Here is a 20,915-nt window from a genome sequence, read left to right on the forward strand (position 1 = left end):
ACTGAGATGAGCTATTCCTTTCTCTCTTTGACAAGACCTCCACGCCTCTAAATGAACAACGCAACAAGGACAAACAGTATTTTGGATAGGAAGCACGCAAGGTTGCGTAGAATGGAGTTTGAAGGGACCGTACCTTGGTTGAATGCTGGAATGACGCGTTCAAGCTGGAGGGGATGGAGTGAAAGTGGATGACAGGAAAGAGCGGGATCTGGAGAGCCGGTCGAAAGGAGCCGCGCACTGCACAACCAGAGCAAACACCTTCATGGTAGTGAATTAGAGCGCAAGGAAACAGAAGCTCCCTACCATATTCTAGACGGTATATCACATAACTATCATTGTAGTATATGCAATCCTTGAAGGTGCCAGTGTTCTATCAAATCATTCCCACAGTCAAAATAATTGGAAGAGTGAGGTTTTATAAACCTTGAAATAAACTGAGAATGAACTTGAATATAGAGATATTCTCCAAACGCAAATTTTGCAAGTTCAACTTTAGTAGCAGTAACGTAATCCACGGCCGTCTAAAATATTACTAATCAAGTCACTGGCACGGTCCTGGTAGTTAGTTAACAATTCCACGAACCTTGAACCAACTTAAACAATCAACATCTCATAAAATTGAACGCCATCCTGATTTCGACCCTGGAGATAGGAACGACTTCCAAAGTTCCAAACTAACCGGGTTTTCTAAATCCAATTGATCTAGTCCAGAGCTATCCTCCACAAAGAGAACCACGACGATAACACAGAGCACGAACGAACAACGAAACGATTGCAATCCAACCCGCTCAAACGTACCTTAAGTAAGACGACTCGGAGACAAGAGCTTCCGAGACGAACATAACAGCACCGCTAAGCTGAACTGATGCAGAAAGTCTCGTGACAGGCGAAGTCCTGCAGAGCTTAGAAGCTTTGTGGCATTTTGTATTCGGGTGGGGTTACATGCCGTGTCGGAATTGACGCGGGTATTGATTGGGTGGGAGGGGTATACTATATTTGGTATTTGTGTACTGCAGTTTTTACTTGTAGGAATTGGTCTATCGATTGATGTGATGATGATGTTGGGTTATTATAATTCAAGTTATATCTCAGATAGACATGGGAACTTCCTAGTATGCAACACTAGTAGGTCATATTCAAAAATGCAGAAGCAAAACGAAGCAAGAAAGGACGAAAGAAACCAGTAGTTATGTCATAGTAAGTCCATCCTGAGCAAAGGAACATATAAAACTCCCTTCCATCCGTCTGAGGTATTCATAATATCCAAGCGCCAGCCGCGGACAATGATTTGTAGTCTGCATATAAAGGTAAGAAAGCAAAATATAGGGCTATGTTATACAGCGCAAGAAAGGAATAAATATAAGCAAAGCAAAGCAAAAAGCGAATCGCAGAACCTAGGGGAATATATGAAAAATGCCAAAAAAGGACAAGAAGAAATCAAGACACATAAACTAGTAGGAGTTAATCGTAACGGTCGTTCAGTTGAACCGACACAGCCCAGCCGAGCCCACTCCAGTCCGGCCCGGGCCAGCGCATGGCAGCTCAACCTCCCACCTCGTACAAACCACGATCAAGCCCGCTGAATGATATGGCTGTAGTGACCAGGAACTTTGCACCGACATTTATCGCAATCAGCACGATAACCCATGACCAGCGCGGAACGACGATGTGGAATAGGACACGGGGTGGGCATGCGCGTGGTAGATTGATCGGAGGTACTCCGCGACATGGGATGTGCTGCTACCGGGTGCGGCGAGACGTTGCCGTAGTCGAGGCCTGGCGTCGGCACGCGGGTTGGGTAGGGACCGGGATAAACTAGTTCCGTGTCGGACATTGTATCGCCCATTGCCATATCCGTGTCACTGACTGGGCTCGGAAGTCGGATTATCGGTGGCTCTTTGTTGAAGGGGGTTATGTCTTCCATTTCCATGGGGGTGTCGACTGCCGGGGTGAGTGCTGGGGTTGGTTCGAAGTCATCGTGGCCGAAGCCTGGGGCTGTGAGGGCCGAGGCGTTGATGTCGAGGGAGTGATTCACGAGGGCGTGGGGGATTGGAGATGGGTGTTTGTGGTTGTGGTTCTCGTGGTGGTTCAGGGCGTAGGCTTGTTGCCATGGGGAGAGGTCGTCGCCGGACAGGAGGATCTTTGCCGGGGCTTGGTTTAGGTTTGCGTTCAGGTCCAGGTTGAGGTTGGAAGGTTTAGGGCGGAAGACCTTTGTTGCTGTGCCAGTGTACAATGCATGGCTGTTGATATTCTGGACATCTTCCTCGTCCGATGAGTCGATGGGGGTTAGGGTTGGAGCGCGAAATCGTAGGGCTTGGTCGATGTCGGCAGATTCGGGGACGGGGAGGGAGAAAGCATTGGAGGCAGGGCCTTGCCATGGGCGAATTTTCTACCAGCATGAGTCAGCGATTCTGCAGGTCAGATGGGGTGGGTTATCGAGGTGGTGATCTTTGACGCGTGAAGTCGCGAAAGAGTACGAGTAGATTGGTACGTACCTTGGGCCCAAGGGGGTGCAGGTCGCCGTCATCATCGCGGGAGCGCTTGAGAGATTGGGTACGAAACATGATGGATGGTAGAGGGAGAGTCAGGGAGGATGCGCCATCCTCTGAATGGGTGAGATCATGGGAAGTAAGGGCGAGGGAGGGCGAAGGGGAAGGTTGGAGGTGGTGGAGGAGGAAAGTAGGAGAGGCGGGAGAATGGGAGGTGGAGCCGGTTGCCGTGGAAGTGGAAGTGGAAGTGGAAGTAGAAGTATACGAGGTACTACTATTGTATACACCGGAGTATGTAGTATAGATGGAGTAGATAGAGTATATCAGGTCAATTATATTATGGGAATATTACTATACTATTCTCCTTTATTTTGAGCAGTATAGAATCATCCACTATGTATATTTGCACTAGGCTCTGTGTTGTACTTTGTACTCTGTACTCTGTACGGTACGTATGCAATGCAGCTGCAGGATCTGATCTCAGCTGAACTGGCTTAGCGGCTTAGCTGAACGGCCCAGGGAGGAACTAGAATGGTGACACATGCTGGAGTCACTGCCTCGCATAGTCTAGCCACAGCATCGGTCTATATAATTATGGGGATTGTGATTGGCTGAGAATCTCCGAGGGGAGCAGAGGGCAAATCTCTACAGTACATGTACTATTAGTTGGGCTGCAGACGATCTATCAGATAGTTGACAGTAATATAATAATATCACTAGTACTAGTATTACTATAGTATTACCGTAGTCGCTAGTATCAGTATACTGTACTCCGTACATATACATATAGTGCTGTTGCCCTCTGTGCCTGCTCCACGGCTGTTCCCCACTTGCTATTTTGCCCGCAAATCCACAATTGACTTTCTTCTTTTCTCTTCCTCGCCTCGTCACTTACTTTCTACATTTATATTTCCCCTGCTGCTCTGGTATGACTCCTCCTTCTGCTTCTACTTTATTTCTACTATCCTCTCCTCCTAACTATTCTCCCCTGCTACAGCACAGTCTCTCTGCGCAATGCCTCTCGTCAACACCACCGAAGTGAACGAGGACACTCGCGGTAAGTATCTCTGAATTACTCGCACTGCGCCCACTGCATTCTTTCTCTATTTTATTTTATTTTATTCCATTGCATTCCTCATACTATTCCCCCCATTCTAACCCTCTTAGTCCTCGGTTACGACCCTCTTCTGCAGCCTCAGTTCCTCCAAACCGAGATCCCCGCCGTGAGTCATTTTTTCCTCATCCCCCACCAAAACCCCAAAACCACAACACCACCAAAACTAACAATTCCACCAGCCCGACCGCGCCATCAAAGCCGTCCGCCAAGGCCGCAATGAAGCCGTCGAAATCATCGAGCAACGCGACGACCGCCTCCTCGTCGTCGTCGGCCCCTGCTCAATCCACGACCCGGACACAGCCCTCGAATACGCCCGCCGCCTAAAGGAACTCTCGAACAAACTCTCCAAGGACCTCTGCATCATCATGCGCGCCTACCTCGAGAAACCCCGCACAACAGTCGGCTGGAAGGGCCTCATCAACGACCCCGACATCGACGAGTCCTACAACATCAACAAGGGTCTCCGCGTCTCGCGCAAACTCTACGTCGACCTGACTAGCACGGGACTCCCCATCGCTTCCGAAATGCTCGACACCATTTCCCCCCAGTACATGGCGGACTTGATCAGTCTCGGCGCCATCGGCGCCCGAACAACCGAGTCCCAACTCCACCGCGAACTCGCATCGGGCTTGTCCTTCCCAATCGGCTTCAAGAACGGTACGGATGGAAATCTCACCGTTGCTATTGATGCTATTGGTGCCGCGGCGCACCCGCATCGCTTCCTCGGTGTCACTAAGCAGGGACTGGCTGCTATTACCAAGACCGCTGGTAATGAGCATGGATTCGTCATCCTGCGCGGTGGTAACAAGGGTACGAACTATGATCGGGATAATATTCGTATTGCCCGTGAGGCTCTTCGGGCTAAGAAGCAGCGTGAGGTGTTGATGGTTGATTGCTCGCATGGTAATTCGAAGAAGAATCACCTTAATCAACCGCTTGTTGCGAAGGAGGTTTCTGATCAGTTGCGTGAGGGTGAGACTGGTATCATTGGTGTTATGATTGAGTCGAATATCTATGAGGGTAATCAGAAGGTTCCCCCCGAGGGACCTAGCCATTTGCTCAAGGGGGGTTTCGATCACTGATGCTTGTATTAACTGGGAGATGACTGTTGATACGCTGAATGATTTGGCTGATGGTGTTCGTGCTCGTTGGGAGATTCTCAAGTCTAAATCGAATGGGGCTCACTAAGTGGGTGTGTCTGTGTCGGTGTGTTTTTGTGATGTTGTGGAAATGTATTCTCTGTTGATTTTTTACTTTTCCTTTGTTCTATCCGCTCGGGCTGAATTCTTGAGAATATAAAAGTTTCTTATTCTGTGCTATCTTGCAGAAGGGTGTAGAGATTTACCATAGACCGTGAAAAGTAGAGCATCTATTACATCAAGCTTATAGTAGTCTCCATCAATAATAGTGCTTAGGGTCTTTCCCCTACTATCTCCAGCTTTTGCCTCCCCCAACTAGCCGTAGTGTGCATCTCATCTCATCCCACTGCCCCTCCCCCACCTGTAGATCAAATTGTATACTTACCCCAGACACAAACACCCCGGACCCACCGATAACCCAGAATTAAAGTCACAGCTTCCAGCTCCTGCGATCAGAGTTTCCACAGGATCTTCAATTGACCTGCTACTCCACCGGGGCGCATGGGGGGTCGTGGACTGGGCGAGGGAAATGGCGAGGGCAAAGCGCTCTTCCGCCGGGTTTTGCCCAACTCGGCAACGGGTCACCCCTGTTGGGATTAGCGGTGGGGACTTGGGGGAGGATTGTTTTGCCCTGTTCGTTGGGTTTGGGTTTTTATCAATATTTATTTTCTATGTCTAATGGGGAAGAATATTACTCGTAGAGCCTATCGTTTGTTACGTGGTGGAGACTTGGTGGCCTTGGTGACTGTATGCATGCCAGTGTTGCACTGAAGGTGGAGAACTTGAACTTGAACTTGAAGGAGCAGGTTTTTTCTATGTACTGTACACAATATACACGGGTGTTTTTCTGCCTTGATTTTTCGGTCGAGGAGAGCACCTGAATCAGATAGGAACACAGCCTTGGGAGAAAGAGAAGAGAGGGAAAGGAAAGGGAAAGGGAAAAGGAAAAGAATAGCAAAAGAACAGCACTGAAGGACAAATGCAACGCCGGAACCCCCCTGTCACGATGGAAGCACGCTGCGAGGGAGCTCGTAACATGCCATGCAAGATTATTCAAGGACTCGGAGGACGGTGGAATGGGTGTGGGAATCGGATGGGGTTGGGATTGGTAGGTAAGGTCGCCCGACGGGACGGCAGCGATGGCGATGACGATGGCGATGGCGATAGCGGCAAGGACAGCGACAGCGACATCCGCGACGAGAGTGTATTATATAGGATACGATGGCAGGACTCTGTCCTTTCATTGTGTTCGTTTCCATCGTCCCGAACCCGACCCCAGGTTTCTTCCAGAACCGCCTCAGTCCTACCGCACCCAGCCAAAAGTCAACCGGTTAGTCCAACTGCGTGCTGTTGTCTTCGCAGCTTGCTCCGCGTTCTCAGCCATCACGTCCAATTGTCCCGCCATCGGAGCGTTGGCCTTCTTAGCCGCGGCATCGGCAGCCTCCTTCGCCTGCAGGGCATCCCAAACACCCGGCTGCAAAGCCTCAACATCGGAAGATGCTGATGACGGGGCCTGCGCGGCAGTATCTTCCATATTCATCTTCTCAAAGAGGAATCGCTTTGCCTTGGCCCATGGCTTCTGAGCCTTCTCCTCTGCGCGCTTCTGCTTGATGATCTCAGCAATATCCTCCTTCTTAATCAGGTCGATCTGTTCTTCGGTGGCGGAGCCGTTGGCTTGGGCGATACGGGCGGCGCTCAGAACGGCGAGTTCCTTTTCGATCCAGAGTGTGCGTTGGCGGCGGTTATACATGGTCAGCGAGACCATCGAGTAGACTGTGAGGACACCGCAAACACCCTAGAATAGCCGTCGAGATTAGTCGGGATTCATTGAAATGCCATCATGCACAATATATCGCATCAGAGACGTAGATCACGGAGATAGCACGGCTGACCATGCCATGCCATGCCATGGTAGGCAAAACCACCAATCCATCACCTCACGCGTCCACGCCCACGCCCTTGACAGATCGAACAGGACAACCACACATACCCGAAGCAACAATGAGCGAGTAAACCATGCCCTTGTGCGCCCTATTGGCGAACTTCCGCCCAAATTCAATTAATCGATCCGAACCTGACGACGACTGCGCGACCCGAGAAGCCCGAGCCTGCGCTCGTAGCCGTTCAACCTTCTGCTTCGGCGTCTCGGGTTGCCCATCTGGTCCGCGCTGCGGAGTCTGGCCCGCAGGCTTGCCGCTCGAGGCATTGTCTTTCTGCATGAAGTTGGGCAGTTCGTATGGTGCGCCGCCGGGCTTGGAACTGGCGTAGGGACCTGTTGCTGTGAACCGCGTTGCGTCCGCGGCGGATCGGGACATGACGGCGGTGGTCTGATGTGAATGTGAATCGGCCCCCTAACAAGGGCGGTTGTTGGGATGGAAGATAAGTCGATGGAGGAGGGTTTGTCAGTGCGCGTTGATCTGGCTCGAGGGCCCTGCGTCGAATGTCAAGAAGAAATGATGGGTGGGAAGGACGTCGGCGGTGAAATTCGATGGGCAGGTGGAAAGGTAAATTTTCAGCGGGAGATGCGCCAAGACATTCGGACAGCTTCACGCCCCAGACCACTTCAATATAGCATCCACTCGGATCACTCCACAGAGCTATTCTACAGGCTTATTGCCATACATTTAGGTACTCCGAAGACCTACACCTACAGGGTATCTTCTACAGAACTTATTTATCATCCCTCTCTTCTTTCCCCTCCCACCCATGGAGTATCCCTACAATAGCTCCGACCTAGACTCCGTCCTCAAAACACTATCGGGTCTAGCGTCGCAGCAACAATCATCCCAGAGTACATCAACACCTCCAAGTCGATCAGAAACACCCCAGCAAAGGCCACAACGACCAAAAGAAGTCCAAGCCCCTCCACGCCCACCTTCCAATCCACCCAAACCATCCACCTCAACTACAGACGCATCAAGCATCACTACCTGGCCCGCCGCACTTCGCCATGTGATGCGAATAGTCGGCCAAAATGAAGAAACTCAGCTCCGTATCCGCGGCCTCATCCACAGCCAACATAGCCACGAACGGCAGTGGTGGAAGAGCCGCGAGGCATTAGTATTAAGGCAACAATCCCGGGGAGAAGAAGAAAGAGCTCGACGCAGTATTGTATGTATTAACCAGTCCGTCACTCTGTTAAATTAGCACGCAAAATCTGGCTGTTGCTGACTTCGTCGCTGGCAGACGATCTATCGGAGCACCCATCGATCAAAAAGAGATATCGGTACGCCGCTCCCTGTCAATTTCCCTGCCGAGGCTATCTGCCAATCATAAATCCGTCATTAACAATTCACATTTTATATCTTTTTTTAGACAGCCCAAGACGACAAAGCAGAATTGGATACCTACGATGCAAAAGTCTACAAAGTGTCGGCGAAAATGGCTACTGCACTCATGTCAGAACTGCGAGGCTTGGATATTCCTTTCTTTGCCCTGAAGCAGAGTCTTGTCGTAGATTCGGATCGTCCCTCTGAAGTTAATGGTTTGGATTCTGGGAAAGTAACTAAAGCCGAGCTCCTTGAGCTGCAACGACGGATGCTGGGTTTACTTGAGGATTTATGTAAAGAGTAGATGGTGAATGTCGGCTGGCCGACACCTTCAACGAGGTGCCTCCATTACATATTTGCATGGCCCCATCTATGACTGGGCCCCTCCTTACTTGGCAAGCTTACAGCCAAATTTGATCAATTACCGACAAGAAATCTTTTTCAAAGTCAATTCTTTCAGGCAGCATGTGAAGGAACTGCAGCATGGTCCATGTTACAAACAAGCGAAGGATCCACGACGGCTCGATGGACCCAACGCAAAAAGGGCTCAGCAATACCGACCAGGGCAGCCCCCTATTACTGATGGTTAGATGACGTCTCGATACGATGTCTTTGTCTCTACCCAATAGCATGGATATTCCTACATCTACAGGGAACAGGGAGTACGGTTAAGAACAGCATTGATCTATCCAAGAAATCTCAAACTCGACAACAGAAGCGCAAAAATGCAAACATCGATTCCCTATGAGACCCTATACCCATCGCCTGCCTCTCACGAGAATCTACCAAAATCTACCACCAGTTAGCACGTCGAATAAAACCTGAAGAAAGACAAGAAGATCTTGAACACATACCTCATAACATAATCACAAATACTCTCCCCACCATAAGAAGTCCAAATCGACTGTTCCCGCACCGGAGTCCCAGTATGCGCCGCATTAATCATAAGATCCTTCTTAATATAAATACCCACATGCGAAACCCCAGACTTGCAATTACCCCCCTCAGCCCAGAAAAGCAAATCGCCTTCCTTGGCCTGCGATCGCGGGTACCTCTTCCCAATACTAGTCGCATCGTACTGCGTCTGCGCCGTGCGCGGAATCTTCTTATGCAGCGACTGGTAAAGCGCATACTGAGTCAGACCGGAGCAGTCAAATCCTCCACCTGTTGGTCCGTTATAGTTGCCGCCGCCCCAGACGTAGGGGAGTCCTTTTTCTTTCTCTGCGGCCTTGACGATTGAGCTGCCATCTCCGCTGCCACCACCACTACCACCACCATTACCGCCGCCACCACTGGCGTCGCACTTGTCGGCGACGTAGCTGGTGCTACCGGTCTTGACGTAGTAATCGGTCACGTAGCAGTTATCTGAGGTTTTGTCCCAGAGGCTGTCGCCCTTGACGTCGGTGCCGGAGGCTTGGCAGACGATTTTGATATCTTCGCCGCTTTTGTAGCTTTTCACGACGTCGTAGTTGGTTCCTGGGCCTGAGCGACAGTTGACGGTATCCCCTGTGATGGGGTAGGCACTGACTGCGGGCAAGGTTGCCAGAGAAGCGGCGAGGATTGAAGTGAAGAGCATAGTGGATAAACTGTGTATTTATAAGAAGGAATAAGTTTCAGTTGGTTGCTTTCAAGTTGTAAGCTGAGATTCGCTGGAATGCTTGTTGAAGAGGAACTGGATTAGATTGCTTGGATATCTTCTTTTTCCGTGGAAAATAAAGGGCTTTTATAGATATTTCCAGATTTCTCTCCAAGGTACCACCCCCGATATGCCAGCTTCAAGTTCAAGAATAGAATGATTTACGATCTGCTCACATCACGAAGTCTCGTATTCCACACTACGAAGAATGTGTGCAAGATCATCACGACCTCAGGATAATTACTAGAGATTACGGGGAAAACGTGTCGCCCGGGGCCAAATTTCGTATTCTGAGTGTTGTCAATTATAGCAAGCCACTGGCAGTCCCTGATCAGCGTTCTTGTCAGCCAAGCAATTAGCAATATGCTTGGTACTCTTACCATTCAAGAAGCTTTGTGTTTCTAATATTCCTGCATTCTTCATGGACTTGGACTAGTAGAGTTCGTGGCTGCGGGATCGCGGGCTAAAAATAACTCTGCATGACATTTTGAGGCTCTAGCGCGTGGTGATCTTTCGTATTTGTGGGGAAATGCTACACTGGTTCGTTTGGCTTGGAGTTCATTATTCCTAAACTTTGCCTTACTCTCGTATTTACCCTTGTCTGTTGCTCTTTGCTATGTCAATAGCCTTAGAATCAATCAGTGGTCATCGTTTACTGCCGCATGTGTTCTATGGAGGTTGCTCCCGGCGGAAGACCGTATAACCTTTAACTAACTATACGATGCAATCAGCTTTTACGAGCCTACTAATGTATGCATACTCGCACGCCGTCAATACGAATGGAACTCCCCATCTGTCTATTTTTATCTATAGTTTGGGATGAAAATTTACTTTTATTGGTAGTACTAGTAATGGCATTGAGTTGCATTGAGGCATTAAGGAGCTGAATACTGCTGCAGCACTTTAACTAGTAACATTAAGATTCACTTGAGCGAAAACACAAGCAGATATTATTGACCGATTATCGTCTCTCACCCGTGACCTCGGCCGATCGATTATGCGGTAACATTCTTGACCTCGTCCGAGTCGGCCGTGGCGATGATTGGAGGGGGCTTGGGATATTCTTGCGGAAGAAATATCGCTTGATAAACCAAGGAAGCCACACGGTCAATTCGTGACGAATGAAATCTTTTGTTGGAACGGAGAAGACCTCTGTGATATGTGTTAGATATGATATTTCTGAGTTGCGTCAAGTCTGCATGCGGGGATTGACTCACGGTCTAATTCTTCCAATGTGAGTTCTTTTGTCTCTCTCACGAAGCAGAATATCATAAACCAAGCGATTAGGTTTAATCCGGCGTAGAAACCGACTAATTGGAAAGGGTTGGTTAGTATATTTGTAGGGCTACTATATATATGGTCATTGCCACTTACAAGCACCGGTTTGGGTCATGACAGTTTCCATACGGAACCAAGTCAACCCCAGGATACCAGCTATGAATTGTTAGCTTAATATTATCTCTATATTGATTCTTGTTGTTCTTACCAAAGGTGTTGTTGATACAGACGGCCCAGGCCATTCCTTGCTCACGTTGAATGGTGGGGAACACCTCGGCTGAATATTGGAACGCAACCGGTCCCTCTCCCAGTGAATAGGCGATGGTGAATAAGTAGACGAATCTGTTCACATAAGTCAGTTACTGAGTTTACCGAATATTACCCTTCCTATACTCACATGACGACTGGAGCGACATGCAGCGAAGGCGAGCCTGCTTTGTTCAAGATAGAGAGGCCGGCAGCCAACAGGAAAATACACATCAGGGGGAAGGTCTGGGATTATTAGCATGTAATTTGTTAAAGTTTCGTTTTGAATTTTGGAGAACTCACGATCAAGGTCAAAGTTCGTCGACCCTTGGTATCAATAAGGAACAGGGTCGGAATGGTGAACACGACCTGGACTGCGCCATAACCAAGTGAGGCATATAAAGCCTGAGTGTCGTTATATCCAGCATTGGAGAAGATGGAAGAACTGAAGAAAGAGATAACTGCCCATTGTTAGAGCTTGACTCTCCAAAAGCAGTGATAAAACTTACTATTGATACCACACATCTGCTGGGCAATCATGACAGTCGAGGCACCATAGTTTGCGCGTCTGATTCTCGGCACAGCGAAAATGTCCCACATGCGAGCAAAGTAACCAGCTCCCCGAGCTTCTTTGAGCTCTTCCTCATAAATGACGTAGGAGTAGTAGAAATCTCTCGCACCGATAATAGGGTGGGCTCTGAGGGCCAGCATCGATTGGAATGCCTTGTCGTGCTTTCCATGCTTCATGAGCCAACGGGGCGATTCGGGGCAGAAGAAGATTCCAACGGCAAGAACAAATGACGGAATGAAGGCTGAGCCGAGTTGAAGACGCCAGGCAATGTCACCGGTATCCTTGACGATGACGTTCGCGCAGAAACCAAGGAAGATACCTAGAGAAGTAGCAGATTAGCGATTGCGATCTTTACTTGTGGTTTGAAATAAAATACCTGCCACGACCCAGAGCTGCCAAAACATAACCAGGGCGCCACGAATTCGAGCGGGTGCCATTTCAGCCGAGTAGATAGGGACAGTAGCGTTCTTTGCTCCAATACCGATACCCATGATAAATCGACAGACGAAAAGTTCGTGCCAGTTTCGCGCGAATCCAGAACCAATCGGCGTAGCGACAAGACACAGAGCAGTGACGAAGATCTCTCCTCGTCAACCCAAGTAGTGATTCATTGGATCGACAATGAATGCACCACTATCGACATAATTAGTTCCCGAATATACTTGATAATATGCGAAAGCAAATTCTGGCACCTATACAACTTACATAAGACCAGCCGTCAAGAAAATAATAGAATTGATCAATCCCACAATCCACTCATCGCGACCTTTCCCTGTGAGGCCAAACTCTTCGGGGAATGACAGGTTGGCTCCGTTGGCTCCAGTCTGATCCCATCCCTGAGTAGCCGCACCAATGGCGCACAGTCCGATAGAGTACCAGAGCATCTTGGGGCCGTGCCATTTATGATCCCTTTCGTATACAAGCGCGGTCTTCTCGTCAGCGTGTAAATCGTCGAGCGCCTCAAACTTCTTGGGCTCGCGAGCAACTTGGGCAGCTCGCGCGAACAAGTCGGCATGTTCGGCCATATTATGCGTCTCGGCAAAGTTGCGGGCATCGAGCGCGGCTTGCTCTCTGGAAACGCGCTTTGCAAGAGCGAATTATTGTCAGCTTTTCTCTTTGCCTGGTATGTATTGTCAGAGCTGTTTGTATTGGGGTCTCACCGTCAAAGGGTTCTCGATGATGTTGACACCAGAAGCTATACGCGGGGTCGTGGCATCGGTCACGCTCAATGTCCGTTTCTCCTTTGCATGCTCCACCTGAGCCACCTGGGTGGGCTCTTCGGCGAGCTTTTTCTCGCTCATATTGATGGTAAATTATTTGCTTTGATGGTATAGACGAGGAAAGAGATAGTGAAAGGAGGAGGTGAAAGAAGTAAACCAGGTCCTCAGCCTAATAGTCACCTGTGGATCAAAGAAATCTCCTGAAGGCAATCCCCGTGGGGAAAACAGATTGGCTCCTGCATCCCACATATAACGTTATCGAACTCGCTCGGGCTGAGAGCCGGCCAAGCCGAAAGCAACCCTTGGCGGGTCTCAGCCCCCTTGGCTACCTTTGAAATGACTGCACAGACACCGGGCGTAAGAGACTAAGATCCTTGGGGCGGGATCCTAGCGGGCGGCTTGGGGTAAACTTCATACTTCTTACTCTCAACATGGCCCTGGTACGGAGAGTTCAGTGGCTTGGTGGCTTGATGGCTTGAGAGTTGGTAGATCATAAAATCGGGCGCCGGAAAGCCCCCATCTCAGAAAGCTAGGGCACCGTAGTCTGATACAGCAGATCAACTACATGAATGTTCATACGGGTAGAGAGAGAAGAGTGGCATTATTGTGCAGGACTGACTCCCTAACCGACCCACTTAACAGGCTCGAAGCGTAAGCGTCGAAGCGGGGAGACGGGCCCTTCCACCAATTGCCCAACAGGCCAAGACTGGGGGAATCCTTCACTTCTTGGGTGGCCTAGTCAGTCATCGGGCATAACGAGCCATTTACGCCGTGGGGCAACCAGCTAGTGATGCACATCTGACAATTGGGGGCGGTTGGAGGTAATTTTTGCTCGACCGGGTTCGTAGGGAGTATGACATAGCGAAAGCCTTCCCTCGGTAAAGCCGGAGACTTAGTGGGGGTCAGAAGATGAGGCGCGCCACTGACACACCGCTGATCTAGTCCCAGTTTGTATGCTACGGTATCCTTGTCAGGATTCGAGTCAGCAACGCCCGATAACCGTTTGCTTTTTCTGCATTGCCTGACTCCCCCTGCGTCGTACGATCCTGCACCGCGGCAAGTCGGCATAAGCTCGGAACAGTGCTCTATATATCGATCGATCTGAATTCACTTGCCTTCTACATACTCGAAAGCTCGCAAAACTCGCAAACTCGCTGTTACACGTGGATCACACGTGGGTATCTTGGACCTCCCTTGGCAGCATGGCAGATATCTGTTTAACCCGTAGAGGACGCAAGGTAAGCAAGTTCCAAGCCATGTAAGGAGGTGATGGTATCGGGCAGAATCTGAGAACGACCCACTAATCATATTCAAAAATATTTGCCCCGGATACTTATTTGAGTTTAGGCCTAAAGCCCCGGGTTCAATAAGTGGGACCTGGTTCGTGAGGGGAGAACTGAAATGCACAATCCAAGACTGTCCAAGACTTTCGAAGCAATATTTTCAAAGCCTCATCGATAGTTTTCTGTGCAACCGTTCCTTCGATCCCATACGCATGCTCCTTTACTACATCCAACGCCCGATCTATGTAGTCCCCAGAAAATGAACATTCGACCTGGCTCTTGGCATGGCTTTCCAGAAGGACTCATTTGCATACTCAGTCGGTGTGACTTCTTCCTGGCCCCACTCTCATTTTCATCTTTTGTCATACTCCGTAGTAAGCTTTAGAAGCTTGGCCCCGGTGTTATCTAGCAGCCCGAAGCAGAAAGTGCCCAGACGCCGCGCCGGGCTCGGCTTTCCCAGTAATGCCCCGGGGTCGGCATGCGTTCTCGGGCCTCCTTGGCCCGGGAAGTGAGCGGGAACACGCCATACCTTCCTTTGATTTGCTTGAAATTTAACTCTTAAGTCATCTCTTATTTCTCTCGACCATTTCGCGCCCAGAAACTAAGAGAGATAGCTGTGACTGAATTCAATTTGTCCGTAATTCCATTCATGGTCCCGCTTGGGGTTGACTTTTGAGCAAGGCGAGCTGTGAATGCATTTTGATACTCAAATGGCGATTACTCCAGCGCTCCTTTCTTTGTTATTCTCAACTTCGGGTGTTTAGAATGTCTATACTAGTTGTCACTTATCTACAGTCGAGAGTTCTGTACTGGAGGTAAGTAGGAAATGCATAGACGCGTTTTGAAACGTATGTGCGAGGTAATCTTAAAATATTCCATCGGCCTTGCTCATCCTTCGTTTCACTCGCGTCCACGCATCGGTCCAGTTCCTCTTCTCGTTCTTGCCTTCCTCTGCAGGTGATTCTCTCAATGCTTCTGTTGAGTAATACCCTCTTGACAGGTACCGTATATTGTTCACTCTCATTCGCTCGTCGACGCTCATTCGCTCGTCCACTCTCATTCGCTCAATTTCTGACATTTCAGAATGACACTTCCCAAGTTCCCAACTGCTCTGGCACGTATCTTTGTGCTGCGCTCCTAGAGCCTCGAATCTATAATGCAAGACTTCACTGTGTAACAATGATGCACGTTCCATGTGTCCCTCCTCTTGAAGCGTCAGAGCCAGAATCCTCTTTGCTTGCAGCGTTCTTGTATCCATGGGCCCGTTTGTTTCCATACTACGTTCAACCAATAGCTCAGCAAGCTTCTCCGCCTTGAGATAGCTCTCATCGCGATAGTATGCCCACACAAGTGAATCAATGCTAGCCAAAGTACTTGAACGAGCGCGTCCATAAACCTCGATTTCCCGTGCCAAGGTCTCGCGGTATGTGGCTTCAGCTTGATCGTACAGTTTCAGGGAATAAAGTGAGCAGCCGAGCCAAAATTGGGAGTCCAAAGTGTTCATATCGTTGGGTCCAAGTGTTTTTAGCTGTCCCTTCACTGCCTGTTGCAATGAATCTTTGGCTTCGTCAAACAATTTCAACTTGTATTGTGAAACTCCAAGCCTGTATACAGAGCTCAACGTCTCAGGATGATCCTGTCCAAAAGTCTCAGCCCCACCCTTCACTGCTTGCTGGAAAGCGGCCTCGGCCTCCACAAATCGGTCCAAGTACTGAAATGATCGGCCAAGCCTGTACAAGGACCATAATGTTTCAGGGTGCGTTGGTCCGAGAACTCTTTTCTGCCCTTCTGCTGCCTCCTGGAGTGCACGGCTCGCCTCCTCGTACCTTTTCAAATATAAAAGAGAGCGACCAAGTAGGTATAAAACATGCAATGTAGTTCCAGTTGGCTTCGGAAGTTGGTTCAATGAAGCCGCTTCTTGTAAAACGGCTCTTGCTTTCTCCCATCTCTCTAGGTGGTAGAGGGAGCGGCCAATAACAGATATCGTTCGAACAGTTTCCTCGTTTGAAGAGCCCAGGCTTATCTTTTGAATGGCAGCTGCTTCTTCCAAGACTACCAGCGCCTTTTCGTACAGTCCGAGCTTGTAGAAGGAGTAGCCGGTCCAAAAAATAGAGCTCACGGTGTCTGGATGAGTCTCTCCCAAGGTATCTCGTCTTTTCTCTGCCACTGGTCCAAGGACAGATATCGCCTCATTCCATTTTTGTTGGGCCCAGAGAGAGAGCCCAAGCATGTGATTTGTTTGAAGGGTTTTTGGGTTGTTGAATCCAATAGTACTGGCCCGGTCCTCAGCGTTCTGTTTCAGAACCAGCTCGGCCTCTTCGAATAATCCAAGCTCAGACTTTGTATCTCCAAGCCAGTAAAATGAGCTCAGGGTATCCGGATGTTTTGGTCCGATTGTCTCCTTTCGCCCGTGTGCTGCAAGCGCAAAAAGCGTGTGCGCCGTGGAGTGCTGCATCCTCTTATACCAGAGTGCCCCAAGCGTGTGATATACTTCCAGCGTTGCTTCATGTTTTGTTCCAAATATCTGCTCCCGTACATTCAGAACCTGTTGCAGAAGGTTTTCTGCCTGGTCATAGTTGTTTTCTTTAAGCATCTTCATCCCTTGTGCTTGAAGATCATGGAGCTTCGCGCGGGTCTCATCGTTGTCGCTTTCTCCGGATAGAGTTTCCATTGACAGAGACTCCCACGAGAACCTTTTAACCAAAGATGCCTCTTTCATTTTGTTTTGTAAAGAAGGAACGACTGTAATGGGATTGTTGGTTGAACTGATGACATCTGTCGGGGTTATCTCTTGATGTCTAGAAGACGGACTTTGAGAAATCTGAGAAGTGTCAACCGATGGCGGCGCAGCAGTAACTCTCGATATTCCAGTAGTAATGTCAAAATCCGGTGACCTATCTGGCTCGGGGTTGATTATCGCCTCCGAGTCAAAGTATATATCGCCTCCAGCTCCGTGTGCCAACCACGTTGAGGAGCTATCTGGCCTTTCTATCGAGAAAGACGTGTGGCGAGAACTTTCTCTGGCTGGGATATTCAAAACAGTCGTCTCCGGGGATGGACTTGCAGAAGGACTCGGAGCAGGGCTGGAATAGCATTGCATAAGCCAATCACTCTCCAATGCCTTCCTCGCGGATAGCCTTTCCCGGGCATTCCGTGCCATCACCGCCTCTATGAAGCTGCAACATTCTTGGCTGAGCTTTTGGGACGGAGATATTGGGAAGGGGAAATTGGCGCCCCAAATGTATCGAGGCAGCTTACTCGGCTGCTTCAAGGTAAATGGATAATCGCGGAATAGCAGATAGAAAATGGTAACACCAAGCGCCCACATGTCGACGCTCTCCGTATAATGGTAGTTCAGGCTTGCTTCTTCTTCTTCCTCTGGGGGTAGAATACCCTGCATCTCAGGAGCCAAGAAGGCTTGTGTGCCCCGTATGGTGCGCAGGCTGCTATTCTCATTGATGCGCTTGCTCATGCCAAAATCGCCGATCTTTACAAGCCACTCGGGACCCATTTGAACCACAAAGATGTTCTAGAAGTGTCAGCTAGATAGTTCATCTCAAGGGATCTCTCTTTCTATTTCCGTTGCTCTTCACCTTTGGTTTAATGTCTCGATGGACAAAAGAATTAGCATGCAAGAAAACCAGCCCGTCGACTACCTGGTATGCGATCTTTCTAGCCTCTTCTTCGGGTAGTGATTTTGTCAAGCAAGAGTGGAGGTCTCCAAATTTAATATACTCCATGGCAATAAAAACCGATTTCTCGCTTTCATACCATCCCAAAAACTCCACGAATGGCAAACCATGATACTATATACTCAAGATCAGCAAGATCCACGTAGGAATGATTAGAGGACGAACTTTTTGTTGAGAGAATTTCGCGATTGCTTCTATCTCTTTGTAAATGTCAATCTTCTGCTTGGCCATGCGGGCCTTGTCAATCGTCTTGACAGCCTGAAGTTGGGTCTCATTTTCGCTAGAGGAACACTGGTGTAGATAGACGTCACCAAAGGAGCCATCCCCGAGAAATCTGTCTTCTTTCCAAGCTTGTCTCCTTTCTTGACGTCTAACATACTTTCCGGAGACTCTCGCTGACTCGAAGGTGAAGCGATAGACCACCTGAGAGTCGAACTCGACACGAATTTGGGTGTCCAAGACCAAGTCAGACAGCCACGGCGGCATGGTAAGACATTTGTAGGTCGCGATTTCCCTGAGAGCTTTATACGCGAATGATGCAAGAAGAGAAAGGAAATTTGGGGTCGAAGTGCGGCTGACTTCGCGTCGCTGCGGCCGAAGGGGGAACCATGCGCCCTGCTCGTAAAAGTTGATCTTCATTCGCTATTCGCGGAGCGTGCATACGCGCCATGCCGTTTATACTATAGTCCAAAAATGGGGCTAGCGCGGATGATTTCAAACGGGTGCGATGGCGGCATAAAGCGGCAACCCTACTTTCCCCATATAACCTAGCGTCTTCAATAGCAAGGCAGTGGCCAAAACGAGACTACGAGGAGAGAGAAGATAGATAGTAGGTCATGATAAAGCGACAGAAAGTCCCAACCAATGGCAATCCAGTTTTGTTTGGGCGATTTTTGGCCGAGTGCCGGATTTGGATCATTCTGCCCTTTTCCCCCTTATCGACAAATGTTGCATTCATTGACATGGTCGTTATAATCGGTGAATATTAGTCAGAGACGGTTATCTAGGTGGAACTCTGAAGGTGGTAGTGATTTGCGAGAAGGCGCGAGGTAGCAAACAATTTAATGGACTCGGAAAGAGGCAATATGTTGATGCCCGAGGGATCGAAGCCTAAGTAATACGATTGTCCCAGTCCGAGCTACCATATACTAGTAGTAGTATATAAATGAGTTCACACTATTTTCTGTCTTTTATGCAAATACCCGGAATTAACGATATGACCCGAAAAGGTATGACCCCGAGAGAGCATTTCTTTGCTCTAGATAATAGTTATTGGACACTGTGCATTGTCTTGAGAGAAAAGCAGAATTCCTGCGAACGCTCCGGTCCTTCCTAGAAGTTCAATCACAATATCTTTGTCATGATTATATTTGATCTGTTCAATCTGCAGTACCCGAGCCACTTTCCAGTATTTGTCTTACCAATTGGTCATTCACTGGTGTCTTCACCCCAACTTTCCGACCCATTCGACTCCAAGAACCATTGATGAAGTTGATCTCGGTCTCTCCTCTTAGCCCTCAAATCCCACACCATAGAGCAGGTGGTTTTGGCTGTCTTGGTAATGATCATGTTGACGGTGGCTTCTAGACTCTCCGGTGAAAATCTTTTCTCTAGACCAGCGACCCCTTTCAATTCTGGAAGAGATAACACAATCCTTGAAACCTCTTGAAGTATGGATTGTCTCATTTCTGGCATCGTAAATAGAAACTCATTTGGCGAATCATTAAGAGCGCATAGTGGATTGCAAAATGCATTCACGGCAAGTTTCTCAAGTTGAATTTGTAGGATATCAGTGTAACAGTATGATTTGGCGTTCAGTGTTGTCGATTTGGGAAGTATATCGAGTAGGTAGCTTGATTGTGTTTTCGGTACGTCCGTGTCTGAATCGCGGGAACAGCACCTATTGAGGTTGCAGAGAAGCCAGTATGCGTGATATCAAAAGATTTGTTGAGTGTCACGCCGTGAGAAGTTACGCCGATAAGATAGTTCGGACGAGATTGTGGATCTGGAAATAACTGATCATTGATAGTTTCAATGACACCAGCCCCATTCTGAAGAAAAAGAATGTTTGATTCTCGATTTAAACGATTGGCAAGTGATCGAATGGCTGACAGGGTCTGTATTGTCTTGACGCAAACAATTAGATTGCTGATTGGTTCTCGATTCACTTTCCAATGATCCTCATTTGGAAAGACCGGTGGAATACTATGCCACTGGCTATCAGAAAGGGTCTCGATCCCGTATCCCCGCGAGCTTATTTTCTTCCCATCTCTTGATTCGAATCGTATTTGACTGTCCGCTAAGCAGTATTCTTGCAGAAGTGACTTTCGGTGCAGGAGGAGCGTCACAGTTGGGCCCGAAGGAATTTCTGAAATAGAGTGGGCTGAAAATGTACCGATGCTCCCAAGGCCGATTATATGGACCCGTGGTTGTAGCTTTGTGATCGTGGACATCGTATGCGATACGGAGCGTGTTGAGGGTGGAAACACTCTCTGACCAAGCGATGGGATTCCATGAGGATAGTTATAATTGCATAGAAGGGAAGATTAGTTATCATTTCAGCGAGAAAGAATAATGCGCTCAGCATACCACGGCTAAAACGTATGGATCAGACCGGATTACGACTTGACGCCTTAGGGCGCGAGGGCGTGTGGCGCCAGCAACCCTACGCCCTGTGGGTCGAGCCAGCGGGGACAAATACCTTTGATAGCCCGCGGGACCGGAGACACCAACCCCCCCCCCCCCGCCCGGAGGCCCGCCTCGCAGGGAGACGCCCTGCATGCTTATCGGAGTTCTTATCACCAGTCACTAAGCTTCTGATGCGTCTCTGCCTTGTTAATCAGGAATCATATTCACATCCAGCCCAAATAACCTTTAACTATGAGTCTGAATCACAAGCATTAGCCAATCAGCTTCACCTTCTACAAGTTGAAAGGTGTTAAGAAATTTCAGGAAAGGGGAAATCTCAGAGTTCG

The 20,915-nt window shown here is 48.9% G+C and overlaps 9 protein-coding genes across 9 annotated transcripts; 2 read left to right on the forward strand and 7 right to left on the reverse strand.

Moving 5' to 3' along the window:
* Positions 1-1,570: 1,570 nt before the first annotated feature.
* Positions 1,571-2,564, reverse strand: N7509_007686 (uncharacterized protein; the record flags this gene model as incomplete). Its single annotated transcript, XM_056632323.1, has 2 exons — positions 1,571-2,389; positions 2,496-2,564. 2 exons carry the CDS (start codon positions 2,562-2,564, stop codon positions 1,571-1,573), a joined length of 888 nt encoding a protein of 295 aa, XP_056487874.1.
* Positions 2,565-3,503: 939 nt separating this feature from the next.
* Positions 3,504-4,794, forward strand: N7509_007687 (3-deoxy-7-phosphoheptulonate synthase; the record flags this gene model as incomplete). The annotated part of the gene is made up of 4 exons (XM_056632324.1): positions 3,504-3,546; positions 3,657-3,712; positions 3,786-4,626; positions 4,658-4,794. The coding sequence occupies 4 exons, from the start codon at positions 3,504-3,506 to the stop codon at positions 4,792-4,794; spliced, it is 1,077 nt and encodes a 358-aa protein (XP_056487875.1).
* A 1,254-nt stretch (positions 4,795-6,048) lies between these two features.
* N7509_007688 (cytochrome c oxidase assembly protein COX14) lies at positions 6,049-7,060 on the reverse strand (the record flags this gene model as incomplete). Its single annotated transcript, XM_056632325.1, has 2 exons — positions 6,049-6,540; positions 6,719-7,060. 2 exons carry the CDS (start codon positions 7,058-7,060, stop codon positions 6,049-6,051), a joined length of 834 nt encoding a protein of 277 aa, XP_056487876.1.
* A 391-nt stretch (positions 7,061-7,451) lies between these two features.
* On the forward strand, positions 7,452-8,318 carry N7509_007689 (DUF2458 domain-containing protein; the record flags this gene model as incomplete). Its single annotated transcript, XM_056632326.1, has 3 exons — positions 7,452-7,856; positions 7,932-7,971; positions 8,065-8,318. 3 exons carry the CDS (start codon positions 7,452-7,454, stop codon positions 8,316-8,318), a joined length of 699 nt encoding a protein of 232 aa, XP_056487877.1.
* Positions 8,319-8,796: 478 nt separating this feature from the next.
* N7509_007690 (uncharacterized protein) lies at positions 8,797-9,590 on the reverse strand (the record flags this gene model as incomplete). Its single annotated transcript, XM_056632327.1, has 2 exons — positions 8,797-8,806; positions 8,869-9,590. The coding sequence occupies 2 exons, from the start codon at positions 9,588-9,590 to the stop codon at positions 8,797-8,799; spliced, it is 732 nt and encodes a 243-aa protein (XP_056487878.1).
* A 935-nt stretch (positions 9,591-10,525) lies between these two features.
* Positions 10,526-13,046, reverse strand: N7509_007691 (uncharacterized protein; the record flags this gene model as incomplete). Its single annotated transcript, XM_056632328.1, has 12 exons — positions 10,526-10,557; positions 10,626-10,802; positions 10,868-10,960; positions 11,025-11,084; positions 11,137-11,270; positions 11,326-11,420; positions 11,478-11,635; positions 11,684-12,064; positions 12,122-12,331; positions 12,377-12,378; positions 12,451-12,827; positions 12,906-13,046. The coding sequence occupies 12 exons, from the start codon at positions 13,044-13,046 to the stop codon at positions 10,526-10,528; spliced, it is 1,860 nt and encodes a 619-aa protein (XP_056487879.1).
* Positions 13,047-15,113: 2,067 nt separating this feature from the next.
* On the reverse strand, positions 15,114-17,759 carry N7509_007692 (uncharacterized protein; the record flags this gene model as incomplete). The annotated part of the gene is made up of 1 exon (XM_056632329.1): positions 15,114-17,759. One exon carries the CDS (start codon positions 17,757-17,759, stop codon positions 15,114-15,116), a length of 2,646 nt encoding a protein of 881 aa, XP_056487880.1.
* A 295-nt stretch (positions 17,760-18,054) lies between these two features.
* Positions 18,055-18,579, reverse strand: N7509_007693 (uncharacterized protein; the record flags this gene model as incomplete). The annotated part of the gene is made up of 1 exon (XM_056632330.1): positions 18,055-18,579. One exon carries the CDS (start codon positions 18,577-18,579, stop codon positions 18,055-18,057), a length of 525 nt encoding a protein of 174 aa, XP_056487881.1.
* A 789-nt stretch (positions 18,580-19,368) lies between these two features.
* Positions 19,369-20,237, reverse strand: N7509_007694 (ketopantoate reductase family protein; the record flags this gene model as incomplete). Its single annotated transcript, XM_056632331.1, has 2 exons — positions 19,369-19,792; positions 19,813-20,237. Coding segments are annotated over 2 exons (849 nt in total), but the record flags the coding sequence as incomplete, so codon positions are not given.
* Between the last annotated feature and the right edge of the window lie 678 nt (positions 20,238-20,915).

Source organism: Penicillium cosmopolitanum, assembly GCF_028827165.1.
Source record: "Penicillium cosmopolitanum strain IBT 29677 chromosome Unknown utg000008l:1.0-4398992.0:1.0-4402845.0, whole genome shotgun sequence".
NCBI classification, from domain to species: Eukaryota; Fungi; Ascomycota; class Eurotiomycetes; order Eurotiales; family Aspergillaceae; genus Penicillium; species Penicillium cosmopolitanum.